Genomic DNA, 26,566 nt, shown 5'->3' with positions numbered 1-26,566 from the left:
CTAAGTTGAAGGTTGTGCACTTGTATATAAAACCATAGGGAAAACCACAGCTAAATAATAAGACTTTTTTTTACCCGGTTTAGTACTATATTTAATCCATTCTATAAGTTCTTCTTGTGGCAAATTGCTGAATTCCCCTACAATATTCCACTGGGTTTGTAAATTTGCAGAACCTTGTATTGACATTGCTGCTAACACAGCAAAAACAACAGCACCAGGATGCACTTTGCAAAAGAGCCATCCAAATAGCTGAAATCAAATAAAGAACACATTGACAATGGTTAGTACAAGCAGCCTGCATCCTGAAATAAGCAAAAGTTCTTCCCAGAGAAGAATACAGTCTCTGCTAGCATCCCAGATACAGGACTAATAATTTGAAGGAAAAGTTCCAGAAACAATAACCTGAGGGGTCGAAAGAATTCTACCATTAGCTTTATATAGGTGGGACATGGTTTAAGAAATTCTTCTCTTAATTTGCTCTCTCTACTTCCAGGTTCCGGTAAGGTCAGGCCTACCTAAATAATTTGCCAAACTCAGTGCAAAATAAAAACATGGGTTCCTCGACTGACAATTTTTAAGACGTTCAAAGCAGCGAAATAGCTATGCATCAATCTCGGTGCAGAGTCCTTCTGAGTGTGGGCCCCTGTGAGATCACTGCTTTCTGTCAATATCTACATAGTTACCATTCATGAATTTAGCCCGCACTGAATGAGTGTTTGTTGTATGCCTAGGACCATTTTAGAAGTTAAAAGGATAAATGATCTGCTGTGGCCCTTAACCTTTGGAAAGATTCTAACAAAACCATGAAGAACTTTAATTATAACAATTTAAAGAACTTTGGGCAATTCAATATTATTTTAGAGCCACTTAGTAACAAAGGCTGGGGTAAAATTATCACAGCATCTATAATACCGACATAACAATCATCTCACCTGTCTTGAGCAGATCAAGGAAGCCATAACACACATGTGTGGTGTCAAGAAGAGCTTTAGTCTCATAATTAAAACACCAAGGACTGTATATGCTAGCAGTTGCAATGCGTGATAAACCAGCTGAAAGACAGAGAACATATTTTTTACTCCTAATATTTGTGAAGTTTAAGAATATATTGTTAAATTGGTGAATATACTAGAAAAGAGTACTTTTTCTTAGAAACAATATTTTGATTTCTGAAATAAACAAGTCTTAAAATTCACTTTCAAACTTCTCCATTTTATTAGAGGGCTAAAATTATAAAATCCTTAAGGCAAGTGGACCTATAATTCCACTCAGAATCAAGTCTGGGGTTAATAAAGCCCACACTTCTGAACCAGGTGGAAATATGAAATACAGTATCATCAACTATAGTCACCATGCCATTGCTAAGAAAGAGGATCCTAAAAGTCTTCATCACAAGAAAAAAATTTTTAGTAACTATGTATAGTAAGAATTTTAACTAGATTTACTGTGGTGATCAATCCACAAGGTACACAAATTCAAATCAGTATGCTGTACATCTGAAACTAGCATTATATGTCAATTATCCCTTATTTAAAAAGAAACAGGCTGAATCACCAGGAAATGGGAACAGCAGCCAGTCACATCTCTGAGGCCTCTGGGCAAGGTGAGCAGAGAGGAAAATGATCTCCAATCATGTCAAAGATACTCTGCAACAGTGCCTAAATGGACCCCAGCAGTGAACTGCTATTACCTTGATGATGATCAGAATAGACCAAGTGAGTTTCCTAGCTACCTACTTTAACAAATGAATGGTCATATTTGTAGTATTCTCATAAAAATGCATACAGGCCTATTTAAAGTGAGAAAATGAATAGAAAGAAAAGTCCAAATATATACAAACATTAAAACAAGGCACACTTTGGTAATATTAAGTCTTTACCTCTCCATGATCAAACTGGTGTTTTCTGAAATGAAAAAAGAAATACTACCATTGAATCACCATTGAAGCACTTCAATCATGTGCATTTTTACCTGACAAATATGAGTTTTACAACTTCTATAATATTCCCTCAGGACACATACATGTAAACCAAAATAACTAAAAGTTATAAACCAAACAGATGCTACAGTCTTTTAAAACAATTTTGCACATCCCACATATCTGACTACATGGGTATTTTTAGGCCAACAAGACTTGCTGGCTGCCATGTATCACATACCTCACAAGTAATATCCTGACAAAGCAGGGAGCCCTCACAGTCCCATAGCCCTACTTCCTGTCCCCAGCGGTCCCTTGGCTCCCACATAAACTATAACTGCCACAGAGACAATATAGGAAGCCACACACAAGACTTTTTCACAGCAGCAGTTCTGAAACAAAAAATAGTCACAAAATGCCACCTTTAGTTTTGCTTGATGTTAATTTCCTAAGAAAGGATACATCTTTATAGGCCTATCCCCCCCACATCTCACGCTGGTCCCCTTCCCAGCACCCCAACCCTGTGTTGAGTCTCATCACAGCACTGAGAGCAAATTTCAAAAATGGGAATCCAGATATGCCATTCTTAAGACTTTCTAGTTGGTTATGGGTTTGCTTTTTTTTGGTATTTACACATAGTCTTCTTTAGATGGTCCCCATCTTTCACCCTTGAAATTCACCTTCTACCGTGTTCCCTCTTGACCAACTGTGCTCCGTCACACTAGACTCATTTTACGCCTTAAAACATCAGACAGCTCCTTTGACTCCCATATTCAGTGCCTCCCACCTTGATCACTCACACTCCATTTCCCTGTTTTATCTTCTCATAGAAAATAAAATGTTCACTTATAGGTTTACTTGAGTATCCTCTGACTCCCCCTACTGAAATGAACCCTTCAGGAGGACAGGGTACAAATCCATCCATTCACTCAATTTCACTGAACACTGAAGACACAGCAGTAAATAAGATGGGGTGGGGGGGAAACTGTGCCCCAGAGTTTACATATAAGTTGAAGGAGACAAACAGAAGCAAATAAGCAAACATTACATGGCAATAAATACCATGCAGAAAAAAGGAAACCAGGGAAAAGATGCAGGAAGTACTGGATGTCCAGGGTGGTATAAATTTATCTGTGTGGTCACCAACTGAGTGAACTCTTAGCAGAGCCTTGAGGACCTGAGAATTGGAGCCTGAGGATCCCCGGTGGAAGAGCACTTCAGGCAGAGAGAACAAACATGACAAAGCCCCATGGTAGCAGAGAAGGAAATGGCAATCCACTCCAGTATTCTTGCCTGGAGAATCCCATGGACGGAGGAGCCTGGTGGGCTACAGTCCATGGGGTCACAAAGAGTCAGACACGACTGAGCAACTTCACTCACTCACTAACTCATGGCAGCTGGCTCCTTGGCAGGCTGACAGTAAAGACGGCATGATTAGAGAAGAGGGAGCCAGAAGGAAAATGAGCTGAAGAAGATCCAGCAGAAGTGTGCTGACAGGGAAGCACATTCAGAGGCTCAGTACTGCGTTCACAGAATTTGAGATTCTCACCAGACACCCAAATAGAGATGACAAACACTGAGTCTATGTATAAATCTTAAGTTCAAGGGAGAAGTCTGGATCAGAGATACAAATATACAACTCGATAACACATGCCTTCTCTATGCTAAACACTGAAATATTTCAAGACCTAAGACCTAGAACAATGCCTAGCAAATACAGTTCAATTCTTTTTTTTTGAATGAATGAACAAATGATTCAATTATCCCCTAATCTAGGTAATCTGGGTAGCATAGTATCTGATTGGACGATTTGGTTTCAAAAATACTGATGTACTAGCAAAGAGTAAATATATTAGGCAAATGAAGGAAGTGAATGGGTCCTCCTTTATTCTTCTTTCATTCCAAGTACAAATTATCCATTAGCATTTATTAAGCACCTAGAATGTTAATATGACCATTATATTAATGTTAATATGACCATTAATATGACCATTACATTAACTCTGATCTTACAACTATTTATTATCCCAACTGACAGCTAAGGAAAGCAAGTCACAGAGCTAGTAAGCAGCAAAGTCAGGTCTATATATTGACTGGTTTCAGAATCAATACATTTTCTACCTCATCATACTGTCTTTATCCTCCTTTAACCCCTAGGTCCCTGAATAAAGGAGACACTCGTGCTCACATCTTGAGAATTAAAATGTGTATCCTACCCCTCCCCTTTTTATATTGGCATATGACTTTGGTACTTAATGCAAAATGAAATGTCAATGTGCCTTTCTCCTTTCCAAAAAGCTCTGATCCTACCTAGATTGAGAGCCCCATGAAGCTCAGTGTTTTTCTATAATTACTTCTATAGTTGAGTTATTATTGAAAAGACTCTCTTGTTTCTGTGAAAAGTTCCACCTTTCTCTTCCAGATGCATACTATAGTTATAACCTTTAGCCCTTTTCTGAGCTCTTAAAAATTTTTCATCTCAATCGAAAATAAATTTTGGCTTTATGTACTAGAAGCTTTTTCCTTTTTCCCAGCCCTCAAAGGTGTCGGGTAGAAGCAAGGGTACAGTTACAATAAATTGCTTCTAAATGAGAACCAGAGTGCATGCAATAATTTATCACTGCAGAGGTTAAAGAACAATACATAAGGCTGTGTTATAAAAGAAAATATACAGACACACAAATTCAACAATCTCTACTGCCCCCCAAAAAACTCACAAAAGAATGAAACTAGAATTAAAACTTCCTTTACTCCATCCTCTAATCCTATCCCCTACTAATAATTATAAGTTTTATCTTTCCACATCCCTATGCACAAATAAACATATAAAATCTTCATATTTAAAATAAAAGTATAATCATCCTTTATATGTTTTATAATTTTTAATTCAAAGATGTATGATGAAATATCCATAAAGAATTCTACTTTCTGACTGGCTCATAATTAAACCAATCCTGTACTACCGAATACTTTGGCTGTTTTCACTTTCACATTTACACACCACCACAGTGGGCATCTCTGTACCATCACCTCTGCATTTCTATGAGCGTTTCTAGGGGACACATTTGCATCGGTGAAACTGCTGGGTTAAAGGACAGGCCCACCATATGTTTTGCTTTACTGCCCTACCACCCTTGCAAGCACTGGGTATTAATTTTTACAAACCTGGCAAGTAAAAAGGTTTCCACATTATCGGGGGACTGAGCATTTTTTTCATGTATCTATTTACTCATGCATAAGCCTTTATCACTCAACTACTATTCTTTCCTCATATGCCAGGCACTGCATATAAACTGCTGAACTGAACAGAAATGGCCATCCCCCCTTTCAGGAGATACAGGCAACAACACTGCAGTTTGTAAACACATGGTGAAAAATGCTGAGAGAAAGAAAAAGGGTGTGACAGTGGAGAATAACAAGCAAGGAGACAAGGGATCTACTCAGAGATGATAGGCAGAAAAGGCTTCTTACAGGAGGTGACATTTAGGCAAAGATTAGAGAAGTGAGTCATGCCAAGACAGGCTGTGGGAAGCAGGGGGCACAATTACGGGCTTGGGGCACAATTACGGGCTTAGCGCACAACCACTGCAAGGGCAGGAAACTGATTTTCCTGGTCAAAGAGCACAAAAGAGATTCGTGGGACATGAGTGTAGTGGGAAAGCGAAAATGGGAATGTGTTTTCTCAGCTGCCTGTGTGTACCTTTCATTCATTTTTCAAATGGGTTTTTAGCATTTTTCTTGTTAATTTATAGAAGTTCTTTATGTGTGATGGTCATTACTACCTTGTTATGATCTGCAAATATTTCCCCCAAGTTGTATTTGCTTTGAATAATGCTTATGGTATTTTACCATAGAATTTATCTGGTCAACCATATCAACCTTTCCTTCTACCTTATCGGTTTTATGCCATTCTTAACAAGGCCTCTAACTCTAACATTATGATAAACTCTTGGTTTATTTGGGAGTTTCATTTTTCTCTATATTTAAATCTTTGATCTATCTGGAATTTATTTTATGTAAAAAGTGAGGTATGATCCACTTTTACATTTCCCTCTTCTTCGGTCAAAAGGCTGTCCATTGGTCCTAAAACCATCAACAGAGTAATTTGCTTTACCTGCCAAACTGAAGCACAAAGCTGTGTCCTTCAAGTAGAAATACGTGTAGGGCTACTGTCAGAGCATACTGGATGGGGCTTAGAGACAAGTAAGTGATGTGCTTAGCTCTGCTCAGAGAGGGAATAAGGATAAAAGCAGAGAAGGGGGATGGCAACAACTGAAACATCAGTTATCAAATGTTGCATGCACAACACATAACTATAAAATTAATACCCTGTAAATACCTACTTAATAAACTGGAGGAAGTAACAAAGTCATTAATGCCATATTTACCTTATATGTGTCTGCTGTTTAGTTAAGACAACCCACATGTCACTAATAACCTGCAAATAGATTTTTAAACACTTTATAACAGCTGTATTGGAAAAAAAATTCAAGTAACATTTTCTAGACTTTCAAACTTTTACTTACTTTAAAATACAGAAGTATGGAGATAAGAAGTAACTCAGAAATAGTAATTATGACAACAGAATCTTACATTTGTATATGTACTTAAGCATATCTATAATCAACCCTGTTCAGATTAGGTTTTATTATTATGTTATAAATGAGCAACAGGCTCAGAAGGATTGAATGATCTTCCTGAAGGTGGACAACAACTAAGAAGGGTCTTGAAACCTGACCTTTCAGCTTCTAATTCACCTTTACTGAATTCCACCACATTCAGGTTCTTGGTAGTGCCTCTACTTAACTATACACTATACAGGAATAATAACTATGATGTCCAAACAGGAGGGTAAAGGGGCCATCTGATTCTCACTCTTCCCTTGCTTTTTAATGGAGATGATGTGAGGCCAGTAACAACCTCTCCGACCTTCCAATTTTGCATTTGCCAAAATGGTAATAATAGTATCTGTACCCTAGAATGTTACTGAAGAACCAACTGAAATAAGGTATGTGAAATAGTTAGATTATAAATATATGATGTGAATAATAATTACAATACAGAATATTCCACAAATACATGACATTGTACTAACATAGAAATAATAGCTCTGAATTAGAAAACCTTTAGGGTCTATCATTTATTTTTCAATTACAGACTAATCCCAAGTCATTCACTTAAAACATTTGTAGTTATAAAGTTCACTAACTCTTAAGAAGAAAAAAGAATATCATACCACTCTTTGCTAAAGATTAGAACTTCCTTGGCCTGATTTATATCTGGACTTAAGATTTCATTATCAAAGCTAAGTTGGGAGTCTATTTCATTGAGTTTAGTAAAACATTGTTAATATTCTATTTTTCCTTTTGATTAATAATAAACTCTATCCAGAATTTAATGAAGACTACACAAATGACTTAGAAAGGCATATGTTAAATATTTTAATAAAATGTTACATAAAAGTTAAAAGTGAGTCAATAATAATTTACATAAGCAGAAACAATTGTATGTGGGTCAACATGATCTCTCTGATCCTATCTTTCAAAATACATGACTATCAAAATGTAAGTGTCCTTTTCTTAGGTTTACTTTATGTTGGTAACTAGCACAATATTTTTTAAGATTTATAAATATTCATCAAAGGTTATTAGTAAGAAAATACAGAGTGTGCTTCAATAAATCTATGTAAGTATTGTGTTAGATTAACATGTAGCCTAGTACATGTAACTACTATGAAGAAATAAGAACATGTTTTATTATGAGAAAGTACTCATACGGTAAAGAATAGACTTACCTTTCTAATGATTACAATAAACACAACAAGAACTACTGGAAGCAATAATGTCTTTGTATACCTCAAGGGAGTCTGAAATTCAAAGAAGTGTTTCATTAGAGAAGAATGTTATTTCAAATGAAACTGCCAATCATGAACCAAGTGAGTTTTAAAACATGTTAAGAAACTTATGCATTCACCAATCTACCCACTGATTCCCATCATAAAAATGGAGATACATTTTCATAGAAATGAACTTCCCCAAAATGCTGAGTTGAAAACACTAACAGATACAGTTCCCAAACACTTGTAGTGTAAAACGCAACTAGAAAGATTACTATTCACTTTTGCACAGTACTGTTCTAACTAGAGAGCCCAATATTCAGTGAGGGTCAGCAGAATGGCATGAGCTTTACTGTGCATTTTATCTGGAATAAAAATCTTTTTTTTTTTTTTTAAACTAAAAAAGCCCTACACATTGCAATCCTATACACCTCTCAATAATTTGAGATCACAGTCTCAAACAATTCTCGGCCTGAAATTTCTAAATTGCAATCGATTTGCTCGTTATCAACACATTCCATCACAAAAGTAATCTTTTATCATTACATGAAATTATGCATGCTTTCCTCAATATGTTTATAAACAGAAGGCTAGATTCAACCATATTAAAAATACTGGTACATTTTAATTCTACAAAACATAAGGTAAGTAGCATTTTCTGATTTCTCTCTCCTTAGTCCAATTTTCTCACTTTCTATTCTGTATTAGACAAGCAATTTTGATAATTTATAATAACTATTTTATTATTTCAAAAATTAGACATTTGCTAATAATAACTAACAATAAATATAAGAAAAGTAGTAAGATTGTTTTCTTTAAAAAGGAAGTATTTAAAAAATTGTGTTAAAAATACTTAACAAAGTTTAATAGAGCTCAAACAATTTTAACATTATATTCCAAAAGTTTATTAGTGTGAAGTAAGTCAGAAAGAGAAAAACAAATATCATATATTAATGTATATATGTGCAATCTAGAAAAATGGTATCTAAAAACCCATTTGTAGAGCAGAAATAGAGATGGAGATGTCCAGAACAGACATGTGGACACAGGGGTGTAAGGAAGGGGGAGCAGGGTGAGTTAGGAGATTAGGATTGATGTAATACACCACTATGTATAAAACAGATAGCTGGTGGGGAACCTGCCGTAATAGTGAAGAGAGCTCAGCTCAGTGCTCTGTGGTGATCTAGCGGGGTGGGATTGTCAGGGGAGGTCTTAGAGGGAGGGATATACGTATGCATACAGCTGATTCACTTTGGTGCACAGCAGAAACCAACACAATGTTGCAAAGCACTAATACCTCAATTTAAAAAAAAAAGAACAAATGCAAAGGAAAAAAACCATAGTGAGAGATATGTGTACATGCTTGTTCTATTAGAATTATAAATTCTTTTAATATTTCTCATAATTATTGATTTTATTCTAAGCATAAAAGTTACAGACGCTCATTGTGAGCACTAGAAAATGGAGAAAAAATAAAGCAGACAATGAATTTCACATTTTAATCAGTTAGCAGCATTTCCTCCCTGATGGATTGTATATGTTCACGTCCTTTGCCCATTTCTGCATAGGTGAGTAGGGGAACAGTGTGGGGCTGTACATTTTTGGTGCTGAGAAAGAGTGAGGGTCCTTGATAATTTTTTATTGATTTGAACACTCCTAAACTAATTAATCTCTAGTTTCCATGGTTTTATCACAAGAATCATCCCAGTTAGTCATTTGATTTTAATTTTTATAACATTTAATGTACAAAACTGTACATATAACAGTTTTAAATTATATGCAGACAAATCTATTAATCATTCTCATACGCATTTTGTACTAATATGAAGTTAAGAAATGTTTCTCAAACTAATTTTTCAAGCTTCATTTATATTTAACACATCAATTGAAATGAAGTTTGGCATATGATACAAAACTTTAACCTGATTTCCCACCCCAGTTCAATTTTTCAAATAATATTCATGAAACAAAGCATCTTTTATCACTTAGCTGTGGTGCTCTCTGCTCTCTTCATTTCATACCAAGTACATACACAAAAACATAGTTAAGTACATACACATGGGGTCTGTCCAGCATTGTTTATTTTTGGCCATAACGTTCCTATTTTGATGTCTTTGTACTTTAAATACTGTTGCTTTCCATTTTCATATCTAAAAGGCAAAGATCTCCCTCACTGGTTTTTACTATCTTTCAATAGTACAATTCAATTAAAATATGACTACTATAGAAAATTTAGAAAACGCAAATTACAAAATAAAGTTAATCACTAATTACCTCTTCACCAGAAAAAAAAAAAGAAAACCAGTGTTAAAATTTTGCTTACACTTTATGTGTGCTAATCATAGCTCAATAAGATCACAGCATGTTGCTTACCCTATTATACATCTTAAGTGTCTTTCCATACCAGTATGATACGGCGTTAAATTGTTCCCTCTTCCCACCATGCAGCAGATGCCCTCTCTCTGAACCTGCACTGTGCTCTGTCTCTACAGCACAGTCCCTGTGAAGATACCTATGGAGATGAAGAATGGCCGGCTGGACGTGGCTTTGCCATTTTCTTCAAATTGGCTGAAGCCATGCTATGCCTTAGTAAACTATTTCTTCTGTTACATAACTGATGATTCATACTCTCAAGGCTATGTAGTGGCGTGTTTATTTTCAATAATGTTAAAGGATTTACACTGAGCCCTAATTTCTCTGTTGATGCCTATATTTCCTTTACCATCTCCTTGAAGGAGTCTTGATCTGCTATAGGCATGCATTTTAATGTTTGGCAAGACACTTTTCCCTATTTTCTTTCAGCAGGCTCAACATTATCACTTGTACACTTTTTATCAGCCATTATGTGTCAAAACCACTTGCCAGAACACAGGAAATGAAGACTGATAAGTCACTGGAGTAAAGAGTCATCTGCCATGTGGCATACTCTCTTCCAACTGGTCTGCGATTCAGTGGCTTGACCCAGTGGGGATCAGGGAAAATGAATGTGTCAGCAGAGGACTGTTGGCCAGTTCCATACACACACAGACACACAGCTTTGAAGAAAAATGTCTCAGAGATAATTAAATATCCTCATAAATCAGGACCACATGGGTGGTGTGTGTATACACACACACACACACACACACACATACACACACACAAAAGGCACATATATATAAATACTGTTGAACCAAACTAGCTCATAAAGTATTACAAAATAGTATTTAATGTGAAACATCTTAAAATATCAACGGTATTTCCTATGTATCTCCTTTCCTTCTCACAATATCTGTTTGTAGCATACTACCAGAAACTAGTAAGCTACAGTTCAAAGAATGAGAGTCACTTGCTCAACAACATAAGTAATACTGCAGACTTCTGTCTCACAATCCACTCAACTACTCTCAGATCTCCTTCTAAACACACGAGTACAGTTTTAGAAAGACAAATGTTGTTGGAATGAAAAACCTGTATTCAATGATATTTCAAATCACTGAGATTATTCAAACAAATAATCACAAAGCAAGTGGAAACTGAAAAGCTTGAGAGTTTCACTGAATCAATACTACCCTTGAAAGGAAGCAACTTGAAATGCTTCTGTGTTTACTCATCCTAAAAACTATTGCTAGACTGAATGCATGTTTCTAAATTATCAAAATCAGAAGAAATCATATATTTCATGAGGCTGTGCTAATGTAAACAGGAACATCTTGGTTTAAGCTGCAAGGTTTTCCTTTTCCTTCAAACTGAGATACGAGCACAGCGGTAAGAATCTGAGTAACAGGAGCACCTTTATGAAAAATGAATGGACCAAAACCTAAGGAAAGAAAAGGATAGATCCCATCTTACCTCCTTCTCCATAAAGTCAAACTCTGCTGCACATGTATACAATAAAGTGTCAAAATCCTTGTAACTGAAGAATTTTGATGTTAATAAGTTGCCAATATGAGCCTAGTAAGGAATAAAGGGTGGCACCATTAGATTATGCCATACATTGCTGTAACTCATTTCAATCTTAACAGTACCTAAAAACAGCTTCCACTGCACGGCAGAACTTGCTGTTCTAACACCCGGCTGTTTTTGGACCCTCCAATTTCACAGTCTCCGTTCTTTGGCTGACAAGTGATAGCTCCAACAACACCCTGCCTTCCACGCACCATCAACCACATTCCACAGGCTTTTACCCTTGAGTTTTCCCTGCTCAAGGTGTTAAACCTTGTGAAATACACTACAAGGTATCCAGTGGGCTTGGTAACATCCAGCAATCACAAAGGGACATCATGTTTTTGAGTAAAGAAAAACAAACATAATTCAGAATTTCTGAAAGGCAGACTGAAAAGACTTTTTGAAAGAAGCAGACAACAGGCAGACCTTGGAATAAAACACACCTTTTGACTGACAGTTAGCATCTGTCTATTCTTCACGTATCACCAAGTTCATACTTACATCACCTCACTTACTTCCCACAACGAGCCACATGAGGAAGCTAGAATTATTTTCATTTAACAAATGAGAAAACATTTGCCAAAGTTTCAATTCATTATTGTCTAAAAGAGCAAGAACCGTAGGAAAGGGGATAAATTATATCCAAAGCAAATCATGACTAAAATGCTAAACAATACATAAACGAAGTGTTGGGGGGTGGTTGGGGAGTGAATAGGAACTCAATGGCGATGGGATATCCTGAAGAATCTCAAATGCTGTGTCTTGTAGGGGAAGAAATGTATGCTAATAAGTTTAAGAAACCAATAGGGAGAATACCTTGGCCTAAAAGTACACAATGCATATGCAAACCACCAATCCAAGGAAAGGGAAAAGAATCTAAAAGAAAAGCAAAATGGTTGGAAAATCTCAATAAAATGAAAGAAAGAAGTCCCAAAATAATGATAACTGCCATAAATGTGAAGACCTTAAGTTCACTAATTAAAGACAGATGCTCAATTAGAGTTAAGGGAAAAAATTCAGTATCATGTTTGCAGAAAGGCTAAAAGCAGAAAAAGAGAACAAGATATACCAGATACAATGAACCACAGAAACCTGCATTAGCAAATGTATGTCTCACAAAACTAAATTCAAACAAAAACACATGAAAAAGACAACAAATGACATTATATGCTGATAAAACAAATAACAAAGCAAGATTATACATATCATAAACATCTTTTCACTGAATGGTATAGATTCAAAGTATATAAAAGCACAACTGGAAAAGTCTCTAGGAAGAAAAAATAAGTTCACAATATTTGTTGGTTATGTGAATTTATTTCTACAATGCAAATTATTTTTTTCTAATCACAAATGCAGCAAAACTGGAAAACAATAACTAAGAAAGACTTTAAAAGTCCTTTCAGCTAGAAACTGAATAACATAAAACTTATCTTTGGGTTAAAAAAGAAAATCACAAAATAGTTCACTTGTAAGATGCAAAAAAGGTACTACTTATAGGGAAATTTATAGATTTGAAATGTGTTTATCATAATATAAGAGAAGTGAAAACAAAAGAGCCAAGCACTTTCCCTCAAGCATCAGAAAACGATTCAGAGCAATCCCAAAGAAATAAGAATAAAGGAAATGAGGATGAGAGATTTCAGTTACAAAGAAAAATACAATAAAATCAAAGAGGAGTTTTTAAAAAGTGGTACTTTGGAAATATTAATATAATAAGAGATTTCAGTTACAAAGAAAAATACAATAAAATCAAAGAGGAGTTTTTAAAAAGTGGTACTTTGGAAATATTAATATAATAAATAGCAAGTAGAAAACATAGCAAAAAATAAAAGCACCTCTTTATAGATTAATATAATATTGATTCTAAATCCAAAGAAGGAAAATTAAAGAACATAAAAGACAATTTCACATATATGTAAAAAATTTCAATAAGAATTTTTTCACTATCTGAATCCTATAATAATTTTTAAAAAACATGATCCATTTGATGTATATATGCAATGGGTGAGTTTCTACTAAAGATGTAAACTACCAGTAACTTCCTAAAGACAGTGGATTTGTAGTAGAAAATCTTCCCATGAACAAAACTTCAGATCATGAGGGCTTCATGGTCAAATTCTAACAAACATTTAAGGAAGAAATAATATAAATTCTATATAAATTCTCACTGAAAACAGGAGATTGAACATTTTCCAATAATTTTAGCAAGCACAGCATTACTTTGAAACCAAAACCAGGCAAAAACATCATCCCCCGGATGCATTCAATTGCCAGGCCCAGAGCAGGTACACTGAATGACTGAATAAATGCATTTTAGGCTATGCTTTTAAACTTTTAAAATATCTTTCCACAGATTGTAGACTACCCCTTTAATAGTCCAGTGGTTCTCAATCTTTTTTAAGCAAACAATTCTGTTGTTCATATGAAAACCTGTATAGATGTCCACTATGTAAGAGATTAAAGCTAGACTATCCTGGATGCAAAGAGCCTGTGAAGTCCCACAACTTCACAGAACTCAGTTTCAAAACCACAACTTAAATCTATTACAGGAGCAAGAAAGACAGTGAATTAAAATAAATTACAGAAAAAAAAAAGTGTGGTTTACGTTACTCCTTGCACGTTGGTCAGTGTCCTCTTTTAAGTAATGTGCTCACCAAAATATCAAAATAAAATAGACAAATTACAGATAGGGTGAATCTTTTGCAATTATAAAACAGACTTCTTCTCATTTTATTATCTCTCCTTCCCAAATACCAAAGAAAGTAAAACCAGTAACAAAAATAAAAATGTCTCTCGCAAGACTGACTTGGATTAAATCATCTATAAAAGCTTATAAATAAACCTTTCATAAGCACTAATCAGAAAACTGGAAGAAAAAAAAAAGAATGAGTCTATAATACAATTTATTATTTAAGAGGCTCTGAAGGTGGTGTCTTTGTCTGTTGCAAAAGGGGATTATAAAGAAACCAGAGGAAAATAACTGCATAGGTTTTAAAATTTGAGCTTAAGACTCTAGAGCTTTCTTTAAAATTTTAAAACCTTTGTGATCTAGAAAAACCAATAAAATAAGAGACTGTGTCAAAAATTAATTTTGAAGAATAGACTATATATTTAGTCAATTTACTTTCTATTAGATAGATAAAATAACAGGTGAATAGACCCCACCTTAAAATTTAGATTAAATAGTGGCACTTGGCAACTCTAGTAATTCATTCTAAGCCTGTTTACTTCAAGTCTTTCAAGTTTAAGCAAAAATATACTTACATCATCTGCAATACCAAAGATTTTAGATGTCAAATACTTTAGTATGACAGTTCCAAATAACCAAAAACATCCTTGGATAACCTACAAAAGAAAAATATAGCAAAACAAAACTAAACCAATGCATCATACAGCCACTGCATAGACATAGCCTAGGAAGAAAAAATAAATGCTTTAATCACATGTGAAGTAATTATTGCTACAGCCAAGAGAAAATGCTGAAGCACATGCACCTTAAAATAAAGAATGTTACTTCAAAATCAAGGGCTGTCACCAGAAAGAAAAATATATACAATCTTCTTATCAAAGTTAATATTTTAGAGGAGATTTACACAGCAATTGCAGTTAAATTCCCCTTCTACTAAAAGTTTCTTACACATGTACTGCTCCTCAGAAAAAGCACAGGTAATAAAATACAAAAATTGAAATTCTTTAACTACCTATCCAATATTAATCTTGCTTCATGAAAAGAGTAATTTGGCACATTAAAATTGAGCCCTAATATGTTATAAAACTGTTAGACTTCCTGCATTATATAGATCAATTCCTTGAAAGTAAAACATAAAACCAATGATATATTTTAGAGAAGGAAGAATGTATACATTCAAATAGATTGATTCTTACCCATAAACTAAGTTCAGATACATTTATTTTCAGGAAATATGGTTTCATTGCCAGTAAACCCTGCATGGAGAAAATAACATAGCATAAAGTTAACAATTACAGACACAAATTCAGGTACCAAAAAAATACTTATAAATAACATGACCCTCAAAATCTAAAATTTAGCACAATTTTCATTGTTTCACATAGAATCAATACAAGCTTATTTGATTTCAAGAAGCCCTGTTTTGTCCAGAATATTTTAGGTCAGTTAGTCACTTTGTAAAGTTGGAAGAAAAATCTCTATATGTAAATTTCTATAACTGACTTCTATGGCTGGTTCTGATTTACCTAAGAACCAAGAAATATATAATAATTTCCAAACTTTAGATAGGTGTCTTATAAGATTTTCATTAAGTTAAAATATTACTAACTCCTTGAATAAACTATAAATGAGTTTTTGATGAACCAACTAAATACTTCTCAACCAAATCTGATTTCTTTCCAGATACATAACAAACTTCCAAAGCATAGTATCTATAAAGATCTAAATCTACCTCCAACTTGGCAAAAATATAGTTAGAGATCGAAACATAAATACATGAACCCAAATTAAATCTTTTCAGAAGTTTCTGAATATCTGAGAATGCAAAATGTGTTACAATTAAGGTTTCAAAGTGATAACTAAAAATAGACATGTTTATAGTTAAATATACATTTATAGTTAAATATACAAAAACATGCTACATTTTGTACCTGTTGCCATCATTTATTTTTATACATCAAAATATTGTTACATGAAATATGCATAATGCTTAATCTATACCTGAGAGACACCTCAATATCAAGCACCCAGTAGGAAGCCTAACACACTGTAGGTGTTCAACAGAACTGAAGAGAATTTCCTGCAACATGTACTTAAGATTAGATTTATTGATAGGCAATCTTCCATTCAATGGCTTTCCTGTACACAAGTACCAACAGTCATGTACTTCACCCTGAGTAATACCAGGACTTCTCCGTGTACGCATGTAAATACAGAATTGGGTCCACTGTCACATTTCCTAATTACAAGCAGAATTCACGACTGTAAGAACTATCAGTAATAGCAAAGCACAGCAATTCAGTTAATGAGGGGTGTTTTTTAGTCATGATTGAACAAAGCGTCAACCACATGCTAATTGCTCATTTCTGGAGTGCTGGAGTATACTCAAGTCACCCAACCTGAAAGGGATGGTGGTCTAGACTGGGAAGAGGCATTTGGAAAACAGAATCTTTAAAAAAAATTTACTTGTAAAATTGGACACAGAAATAGCAGATTCCAAATTTGTTAATGGGTTCTAGAAATCAAGAAAGACAAAATGATCTGACTTACTTAAATGACTATTCAAGAAGTAGAATATATTTCAGTTAAGACAGTGCAGTATGCTTTCATCTCCAAGAAACCAGTCTAAAACTAAAGCACGTGTATGTTAAACATAAGGAATATTTTCTTTCCTCTTAGGTATGCAAAACATTGTAACAGAGAAATCCATTGACCAAAAAAAAGGAGTAACCACCTCTGCAAGTCTTTAAATTTAGAGAGACATATTATATTTAGAAAGTCATTCTAACAAAAGTGGCAGAAGGTTTTAGATGACCTGTTACCCTAACTCCGTAAGACTGTCTCTCCATAATCTACATCTGCTCTTAATGATGTAGAAAAACATAACTGAATCATTACCTGATTTAAATTATCTGAATAAGTCATACAAATAGACATGAAGGGAAAAAACTAAACAAACAAGTCCTCAAGCCTCTCTCTGATCACAGTGGAACAAGAAGGAGAGACTGCTGTGAGATGCCAAAACGAGGAAAGGGGGTGATAGAGTGGGGAAAGAAGAGAACAAACTGAAAAGGGGAGAAAACAAGAAAAAGAGGAGAGCACAGAAATCATTCTAAAATAAACCCTGGGCCAAAATTTAGGTGACATAAAAGATTAGAGAGAAAGGACAGATTGAGAGTACAAAGCAAAGCACTATGTTTTCAGGCATTAATTTTTGCTGTGTTTCTTTGGAAGTGAGAACTTAAATACATTATCACATTATATGTATTTAGTAAGACACTCGAAACAGTTCTTGAAAGATAATCCCTCATGAATCTCAAGCCAATGATAAACTGGTAAACCATTAGTTTCAAAAACAGACATTTACTTAAGGAACACTTACCCAAATAATTACCAAAGAGGAAGCATAATAAGAAGTTAGTAACATTGAGTTTCCAAACATCAAAACAAAACAAAGTGCAAGAGAAATCTGAAAAAATCCAAGAAAAATATAATTAACATACAGAAAACCAAAAAAATGATTTTTATTCTGAAAACTGCACATGCCCATGATAAACAAAATCTGAACCGTTTAAAAGGGAATATACAAGTAAAAGAGCCCGCATTCTATGCCCCACTTCAAAACCCCAGAAATCACCACCACCACCAATTCCCGGTGTATTCTTACATTCACATATACAAATTCTAGTTTATAACTTTTTAAAACCACAAATGAAAAGTTGGCCCAGAAGCTATGCTACTGCTTGCTTTTACTCTTAGTTCGTTTCAAAGAGCTGTACATATCAATTTAAACCAATTTAATTCATTCTGTTGAATAACTGAAAAAAGTACTCTACTCTTGAGATAGGCTATAATTTATGCAACCAGTACTCTGAATACTTAAGTGCTTTCCAATTTTGTCTTGCTGTTAGTTTTGTTTTTCCTATTATAAACACTGCTGAGAAAACATCCTTATGTATCCATCTTATATATTAGTACATGTCAACACATTTATGGGATGAATTACTATCATGGGTCAAGGATACAAACATTTTAAAATCTGAGAAAATACTGACAAATTTCCATACAAAAATATCATACTCTCCACCAGTAGGGTATGAGAGTTCCTGCCGATACACACTCCTACCAATATCATGCATTATTCTTTTTAAATATCTGCCAATCTAACAAAAAAAAAGGTTGCTTCATTGTTTCATTTTTTTCTATGCACCTTTCCATTCTTAGGGATGAGACATACAGCTTCTTTTCTTCTATTTACTACTTACATTGTTTTGTGTGTGTATGAATTTCCTACTCCTAATGTCCATTTTTCTATTGGGTTTTTGTATTTTCTTAAGCACTCCTTCATATATTATACAGCATGGCCCCTTACAAAGCAAACATATTACAAATATTTTCCCAGTTCATTTTTATCTTTGTTTGTGATATTTATTATAACTGTTTCCTAAATTTTTACATTAGTCAGTTTATCATTCATTTCCTGTAAGACTTGAGAATTTACCTCCATTATAAGAAAAGCCTTTAAAAATAAAATAATCCATGCTTTCTTTCAGTGGTTTTATTTTTGATCCACATACATAAAATTTATATAAAAATTTTATAATCAGCCTAAATTTGAAAAAGACATTTGTATTAAAATTGCTTTATCCTATAATGTACATTACACTATATTTCAGCTACATCTGCCCACTATCAAATCTTTAGATTTGAAAATAGTACACATTGTTTCCATTTCTTTAAGTCTTCTTTTATATATATCAAGGGTGTAAAGTTTTCTTCATATAGATCCTGCCTATTAAGTTTATTTCAAAGTATATTATCTGTGTTGCTATTATATCAGAAATCTTTTCATATTTTCTGATTTTTTATATTTAGAAAAATTATGTTAAGTATGAATAAATGAATATAAACTTCCATTGTTTCTAGTAGTAATTACTTTATTAATTTGGGTTTTTTACGTATTCAGAAGTATATCAATTACAAACAATGATATTTTTATATCTTCCTTTTCTATTCGAGACTCTTATTTTTTAGTCAGTTGTATTAGTTAATATTTATGCAACAATGTTAAGAGCGGCAGAAGACATATTTCTTAAATTTCTGGCATAATGGGAATAGTTTTATTGATTCATCATGTTGCATGATACTAGCTTTTGGCTTCAAGTACATGTATGTATCAAAAGTTCAATGGAACACCCATCTATTTTCATTTAATTAAGATCTTAAAAATCAGAAACAGATGTTGACTTTATCAAATGCTATTATAATATCAAAGGAAAAGGTGTTCAATATCATTAGTAAATGCAAATCAAAACCACAATGAGACACTACCTCATAATCTCACACCTGTTAGAAAGACCATTATCAAAAAGCCAAGATATAAGTACTGGTGAGGATGTTGAGAATAAAAAGCCCTTTTCCCCACTATTGGTGAGTTGGTACACTATGGAGGACAGTATGGAAGTTCCTTAAGAAATTAAAACTATGATAGAACTATCATATGACCCAGAAAACCCACCCCTGGCATATACCCAAAGGAAACAAAAACAGGATCTCCAAGAGATATGTGCACTCCCATGTCCACTGCAGCATTATTCACAATGGCCAAGACATGGAAATAGCCTAAGTTTCCACTGATGGATGAATGGATATGGAAAATGTGGCATATACACAATAGACCAAAACTCAGCCATAAAAAAGAAGTCCCTGCCATTTGCATCAGCATGGATGGACCCTGAGAACATTTATGCCACGTGAAATAACCCATTCAGGAAAAGACAAATACCACATGATTCCACTTATGTGAGGTACCTAGAGTAGTTAAAAGTATAAACATAGGAAGCAGAATGAGGGTTTCCAGGGCACTGGGGGGACATGAGGGGAAGGAGTATAGGAAGTTATAACTTTATAATAAGGTATAGAGCTTCATTTTGCAAGATTAAGACTTGTGGAAATAGATGGTGGTGATGTTTGCACAACAATAAGAATGTACTTAATATCACTGATGTGTACACCTAAAACAATTAAGATGGTAAAGTTTATGTGTATGATATTATTTTATCATAATAAAAAATGGAAAAAATTCATTTTGGAGGAAATTTCATATTTTTTTCCTTTATGTAACTATGGAGATTTAGGAGTTTGTAAAGCAAAGATAGCCCATAGTATGTAACTGATTCCATAGTCAGTAAGTGACATGATAAAGCATATATCATTTACCCAAGATAGGTTCTACTATAAACTAAGCCTGTGTCATATTAGTACTTTTAAAACTGTAACTTTAAGTCAAAGTCCTCATCCATAGCTGCTTATACAGACTAAGGGCTTAACACTTATTCTAATTTTTACTGCAATATAGAAAAAGCATATTAAACACTTTGGGGGAAAAAAATCAAGTGTGAAAAAGGATAAGTACTCTCTAATCCCATTCATGCACAGATTTGAAACCCTAACAAAATAATAGTAAATGAATCCAGGAATATATAGTTTTGCTTAGCTCAGAAAAGCAAGGTTGCTTAATGTAGAAAATCAATCAATGTAATTCTTCATAGCAACATATTAAAGAGGAAAATATACACAGGATCTCTAGACAGATGTAGAAAAGCATTTGATGAAACAGCCTTTCTGATTTCTTCAAAAAAGTACTCAAAGCATAATGAGAACAAAGGACAAAGAAGCCAGCAGAAAGTAGCCGGTCAAATCAGGAACAATGCAAGCATCAAAATTAATAATGAAAGTAGTGGATTACACTGTAGTGAATAAAACAAATGACGTTTTTTCTTGAACATAAGAGAGAAACTGATGAAAATTTTGAATAGGAATGACACAAAGAGAAAAGACAAAGGGCCTATAAACATACCAAAACACGTTCAACTTTACTGAAAACCAGAGAAAAACGTAAATTAAGGTCATAAGACACCATTTTATATTCTCCAGATTGACAAAATTAAAAAAGAAAAAAAGATACCGAATAACAAGGACATGTTATTGTTCAAAGTAGTCTAATCACTTTTGAAAAGCAATGTAATATTAAATTGTGAAACTGAATATGCATTTAATTTACCACCTAAAAATTCTACTACAAGGTAAATAGCTTAGAGAAATTCTATATTTATGTCCCAGGAGGTATGTGGAAATAAGCACTATTCATAAAAGGAAAAAGAGAGGGAAAAAAATCTAAACATCTTTCAATAAGAACATGGATAAATAAATTGTGCTTAATTTATACAATAAGAAACATAAAGAAAAATGCCCGAACTCCAGTAACATACAAATCTCAGAAATCTGAGTGAAAACATATTTCACACAAAAAGGAAACCATTTTATAAACCTCAAAAACAATACAAAAACTTAATTATGAAAATCTATTATCTATGCATAAGTATATGCATATGGTAAAGTCATAAAGGAAAACAATTATAATTTGAAAGGTCAGGCTCATGGTTATCTCCAAGAGAAGTGAGGCGGCTATATTCAGGACACAAGGGCTTCAAAGTAATGATGGTTCCAGTTTTCAGCTGGAGGGTAGGCACATTATTGTTCATTTTATAACTCTGTTCATAATTTATCTTATAAATGTCCTTTTATATGTACCAATTATTAGAGAACAAAAAATATATGGCTGTAGTATAAACCCTGATAGTTGGGATTTTTTTTCTTTTTAGTAATACAAGTGCCTGACTTAAGCTTTTATTGCAATCCACTTCAAATATGGCTATCTCTTGAATAAACATACTGCCAGCCACAGGACTAGATAAAGTCAGGTCACCTGCCCCTACTGAGGCTCCTTTGTTTTAGAGATCTTTGTTAATTTCAATACCTGACCTCTGGGCCAGTCTTTTCCCTTCCTGTGATTTAAATTCCCACTCTTATGTTTTAAATCCACCAAAGAGAATGAGCCCTCAAAACCCTACGCCCTCATCCTAGACACCAACAAAGCCAGAATCCCAGATGCACACTTGCTCCCTACCTCTCCTATACCTCCCCTTGTCCCCATGACCTAACTTCATGGTCCCAGATGTGCTGTGTAATTTCCAGGTCCTGTAAGTAATAAACCTTGATTATTTTTTCAAAATTTCCTGGTAATTATTGCTAAAAGGCATCTTGTCATGATAATAAGAACCACAAGTACCTGTCAAACCACAAAATCAGTTTTTGATAGGCTAAGACTGGCACAAACCCATGGCATATTGTACTTACATTAAAATTATAGGAAAAAGAAAACAAAATTGTAAGGATTAACGATGGAGAAGGCAAATATTTTTTTTAAAAATCAGTATTCTTCAAAATCAACCATCCAGCCTTATGATCTCTGCTCTATTTCATCAACCTGGAATATTCTTCTCCATGATATCTACTTAACTGACTCCCTCGCCTCCTTCCAGTCTTTGCTGCACTACCCTCCCCTCTTCTCAGTAAGACCTCTCCTGACCACCTCATTTGACTTCTCAATCTCCCATCCACTGACAGCTGGCCCTATTGACCTCCTCGGGGTCTCATGGCTTATCCTTCTCTATAGTCCATACCACTTTCTAAAATACTATATAATTTACCAATTTACTATGTTTATTATTTATCTTCTGTCTTCTATCCTTCCTCTACTCTACTCGGATGTAATCCACATACATGCTGGGATCTTTGCAATTCTATTCACTGATATGTCCCATGTGCCTCAATAGCTGGTGTTCAATAAATGGATATACCACTTTATTTTAACAGAAGGTTCCTGGATAATATACCATTCCATGATCTCTTTCACGAATTATCTTTTTTACTGATAATGTATAAGTTGGACACAAACTCAAATCAGGTAATATGACCCAAGATAAAATTTTCAGGGTGGCCTATTTAAAATAAGATCTGTTAATTATATCACAGTTTTTGACTAACACTTGTTTTAGTTATGGAACTATGTTAAAACCAGTTTCAGCCATGAATAAATCAATATTAATCAGGAGCTTGTTTTAAGGTCAAGATATATGGGAAAAAACAAATTTAAAAATCATTACCATGTGTATATAAATGATCTTCCGTAACTTGCTTATGTCAATGTATCCCACAACATAGAGTGCAAATAATGATGCAATCTGAAATTTAAAAAGTTATGTGAAAATTTAAAATTATACATATATAATGAATAGATTAAAAAATTAAGAAAGGAATTATCTTTATTTTGCCTCAAATTTATATTTATATAGAAAGTTCTTTAGTTTCCCTCTTACCTGCTAATTTATGATTAAACATGGTGAATACATTAATATAGCAAATATTGGTTGACTATTCTCTTCCATTCATTTCTCTCTCAATTAACCATGTAAATTATCTGCTTTGCAGATTATCCAAAACAATACTCCTTTTAATGTCAGAGTGACTCTACTGCCGACATGTAGAATTACAAAGTGCCTTGCTCAAATAATACGAAAATTCAATTATAATGTGACAATTAATACATAATTGGGAAAGATACATTAAAAGCTAAAAAATAATTATTTAATGCATGTGTGTGTAAAAATATATCAGGTTCTGCTTGTTAGTCACACTTAAAAAGTATCTCCATTAGTGTTCTCATTTATACTTATACAAATATTCCAGTGTTGGCTATAGTTAAATTTATCAAATTTCAAGCTACAAGTACTTGTATTACAAAGGTATTAACTTTTTTTAACAGTTTTGAAGAAAATTGTGAATGTATTTTCCAAGAATTCTAAGAGTACTGGAGTTATTCATATGAATTAATTGATTATATGAATAAATTGATTAAATAATGTACCTCTTAGTAAAATGGCTCAGCTGATAAAGAATTCGCCCGCAATGCGGGAGACCTGGGTTCAGTCCCTGGGTTGGGAAGATCCCCTGGAGAAGGGAAAGGCTACCCAGTCCACTATTCTGGCCTGGAGAATTCCATGGACTGTATAGTCCATGGGGTTGCAAAGAGTCGGACACGACCAAGCAACTTTCACTTTCAGTTTTTTAGTAAAATAGAGAGGTATTCAAACAGTGTCTTTCCATCTTTCTTCATGGAAAAAGCAATTCAAATTAAATTCCATGCTTCTCTTACTACACAAATACATTTTAAACAAACAGCAAAATAGCTGAATACTTATAAACATGTATCTTAAGTTATGTTCATCAAGTTTTTAATCTCCAAGTAATCTACAATAAATTTTCCTAAAAGCAAGAAAACAATGCTTCCCTTTACCCAGATTTCTCCATGGGGAACACATCATTGCTGAAGGGTGACTGATTCGACACAACTGTGGGCAAGCGTGTTGTTATTCAGTGTAAGCCCCACAGAGAAGCACATTACTTCCTCCTCTCACTCCATGCAACTCCCCACATTCCCCATCCCCCAGATAAAAAACATAAAGCTGGCCATCTCCACCAACGGGAGGGTAGGAGCTCTCCCTTTCCATTCCAGGGGTTAAGCAATACACAACAGGCCTACTAGGTTTTAAGAAGTGACCCTCAGGGACATTTTAAACCAGAAACATTTAAAATGTCAACAAACTAAAGAAGACAAGAGAGTCTAAAAGGTAACATCAAATAAAGAATTAAGTACAAATAGAGCCACCTGAACTGCAGGAGACCCAGGTCCGATCCTTGGGTTGCAAAGATTCCCTGGAGAAGGGAATAGCTGTGCACTCCAGTATTGCTGCCTGGAGAATTCCATGGCCAGAGGAGCCCAGCAGGTGACAGTCATGGTGTCGCAAAGAGTTAGACACGACTGAGCGACTAACACTTTCACTTTTTCAAAGCTTCTCTTAATAAAAAAAAAAAAAGAAACAGCTAACCTGACATCCTGTTAAGTAGTGGTAATGTGTTAGGAGTCTTATAATACATACATGACCCCATCTGATCCTAATCACAACCCAATACAGTAGGTTATTTCAGTTTCTCTACTTCATATATGAGAAAACTGAAACTAAGAAAAGTTAGGCTATCTGTCCAACTAAGAAGCTACTGAACAGTTAGGTCTCAAATCCAGGCTTGACTTCCTTTCTCAAGCAAGACATTTCAAAGGACATTTAAAAGCAACTCAAGTTGCTTTCTATGAATAGGAATAAGGCCAGTATAAGAAAAAATCAAAGTAGTGGGTGCAGGGAAAAATGAGCACACATTCTACTCCCCACTCTCAATATCCACTAATAAATAAATCTTATTTATTGCCCTATCTTGAAATTTCTTTCAAAATATCAACTGAAAAGAACATTTTAGGACTTAGAATCATGTAACATACCAGTTCTATAATTTTAGATAATTAAGTTCTTATAATCAAATATACTAAACTTAATTCAGTTTAAAAATATAAGCACCTTACCTGAGTAAGAAGTACAAACTGAGCAAACTGCCAGGGAAGCATAAAAAATACATTGGAAATGCAGAGTGCAATCAGGCTTCCTCTGTAAAGTTTCGTAGCCCTTAAAAAGATAAAATAAGTTTAACCAGAAAAGATCCCCTGGAGAAGGAAATGGCAGCCCGGTCCAGTATTATTCTTGGAGAATTCCATGGACAGAGGAGCCGGGCAGGCTCTATAGTCCACGGGGTCACATACAGTCAGTCACGACTGAGTGATTAACAGACACACAAATCAGAAAACATTCTAGCATGGCTCCAAATCGCTACAAATTAGAATCTCTAAACACAATCTGGTTGTAACATATAAAATGAGCCAATGGATTAAAAATTATGCCTACTGACACCCAATTACAACAACTTACTATGAAAAGTAAATACCCAGTATAACTGTAACAAGGGCTTCCCAGGTGGCTCAGCGGTAAAGAATCCACCTGCCAATGAAGGAGACACGGGTTCAATCTCCAGGTTGGGAAGATACCCTGAAGAAGGAAATGGCAACCCACTCCAGTGTTCTTGCCTGGGAAATTCCATGGACAGAAAAGCCTGGTGACTACAGTCCATGGATTTGCAAAAGAGTCAGAAATACTCAGCGACTAAACAACAGCAATAACTGTAAAAAAACAAAGTTTCCAAAGGGGAGAGGGGGAAATCAGTCAGTGTATCTGCTGAGTTTTTTCAAACTATATTTTGGTGAATTCACAACCAAATATATATATGTAAAGCTGCATTCAATAGATTAATTTGGAGAGATAGATGATGCCTATGAAAAAAAATCACAGAAGTAGCAGATTCTAAGCAATAAGTATTCTGCAGACAAGCAAGCAAGTGTTTAGGATAT

The 26,566-nt window shown here is 34.4% G+C and overlaps 1 protein-coding gene across 3 annotated transcripts in view; it reads right to left on the bottom strand.

The window, feature by feature from the left end:
* DPY19L1 (dpy-19 like C-mannosyltransferase 1) overlaps nt 1-26,566 on the bottom strand; it is a 92,516-nt gene that overhangs the window by 13,575 nt on the left and 52,375 nt on the right. For 2 of the 3 annotated variants that reach the window (XM_010804278.4, XM_002686820.7), the window contains exons 9-19: nt 25,691-25,790; nt 23,382-23,459; nt 17,756-17,842; nt 15,570-15,629; nt 14,949-15,029; nt 11,586-11,687; nt 7,713-7,784; nt 6,307-6,356; nt 1,880-1,904; nt 933-1,052; nt 75-249 (exon numbers count right to left, since the gene is read on the bottom strand). In XM_010804278.4, coding sequence (XP_010802580.1) covers nt 75-249; nt 933-1,052; nt 1,880-1,904; nt 6,307-6,356; nt 7,713-7,784; nt 11,586-11,687; nt 14,949-15,029; nt 15,570-15,629; nt 17,756-17,842; nt 23,382-23,459; nt 25,691-25,790 — 950 coding nt within the window. The remainder of the gene's footprint in view (nt 1-74; nt 250-932; nt 1,053-1,879; nt 1,905-6,306; nt 6,357-7,712; nt 7,785-11,585; nt 11,688-14,948; nt 15,030-15,569; nt 15,630-17,755; nt 17,843-23,381; nt 23,460-25,690; nt 25,791-26,566) is intronic. The other variant, XM_059885881.1, reaches the window with a different exon arrangement.

This window comes from Bos taurus, chromosome 4 (assembly GCF_002263795.3).
Source record: "Bos taurus isolate L1 Dominette 01449 registration number 42190680 breed Hereford chromosome 4, ARS-UCD2.0, whole genome shotgun sequence".
Classification (NCBI taxonomy): domain Eukaryota; kingdom Metazoa; phylum Chordata; class Mammalia; order Artiodactyla; family Bovidae; genus Bos; species Bos taurus.
The sequence above is the reverse complement of the archived record's forward strand: the minus strand, read 5'-3'. Positions and strand labels throughout refer to the sequence as shown.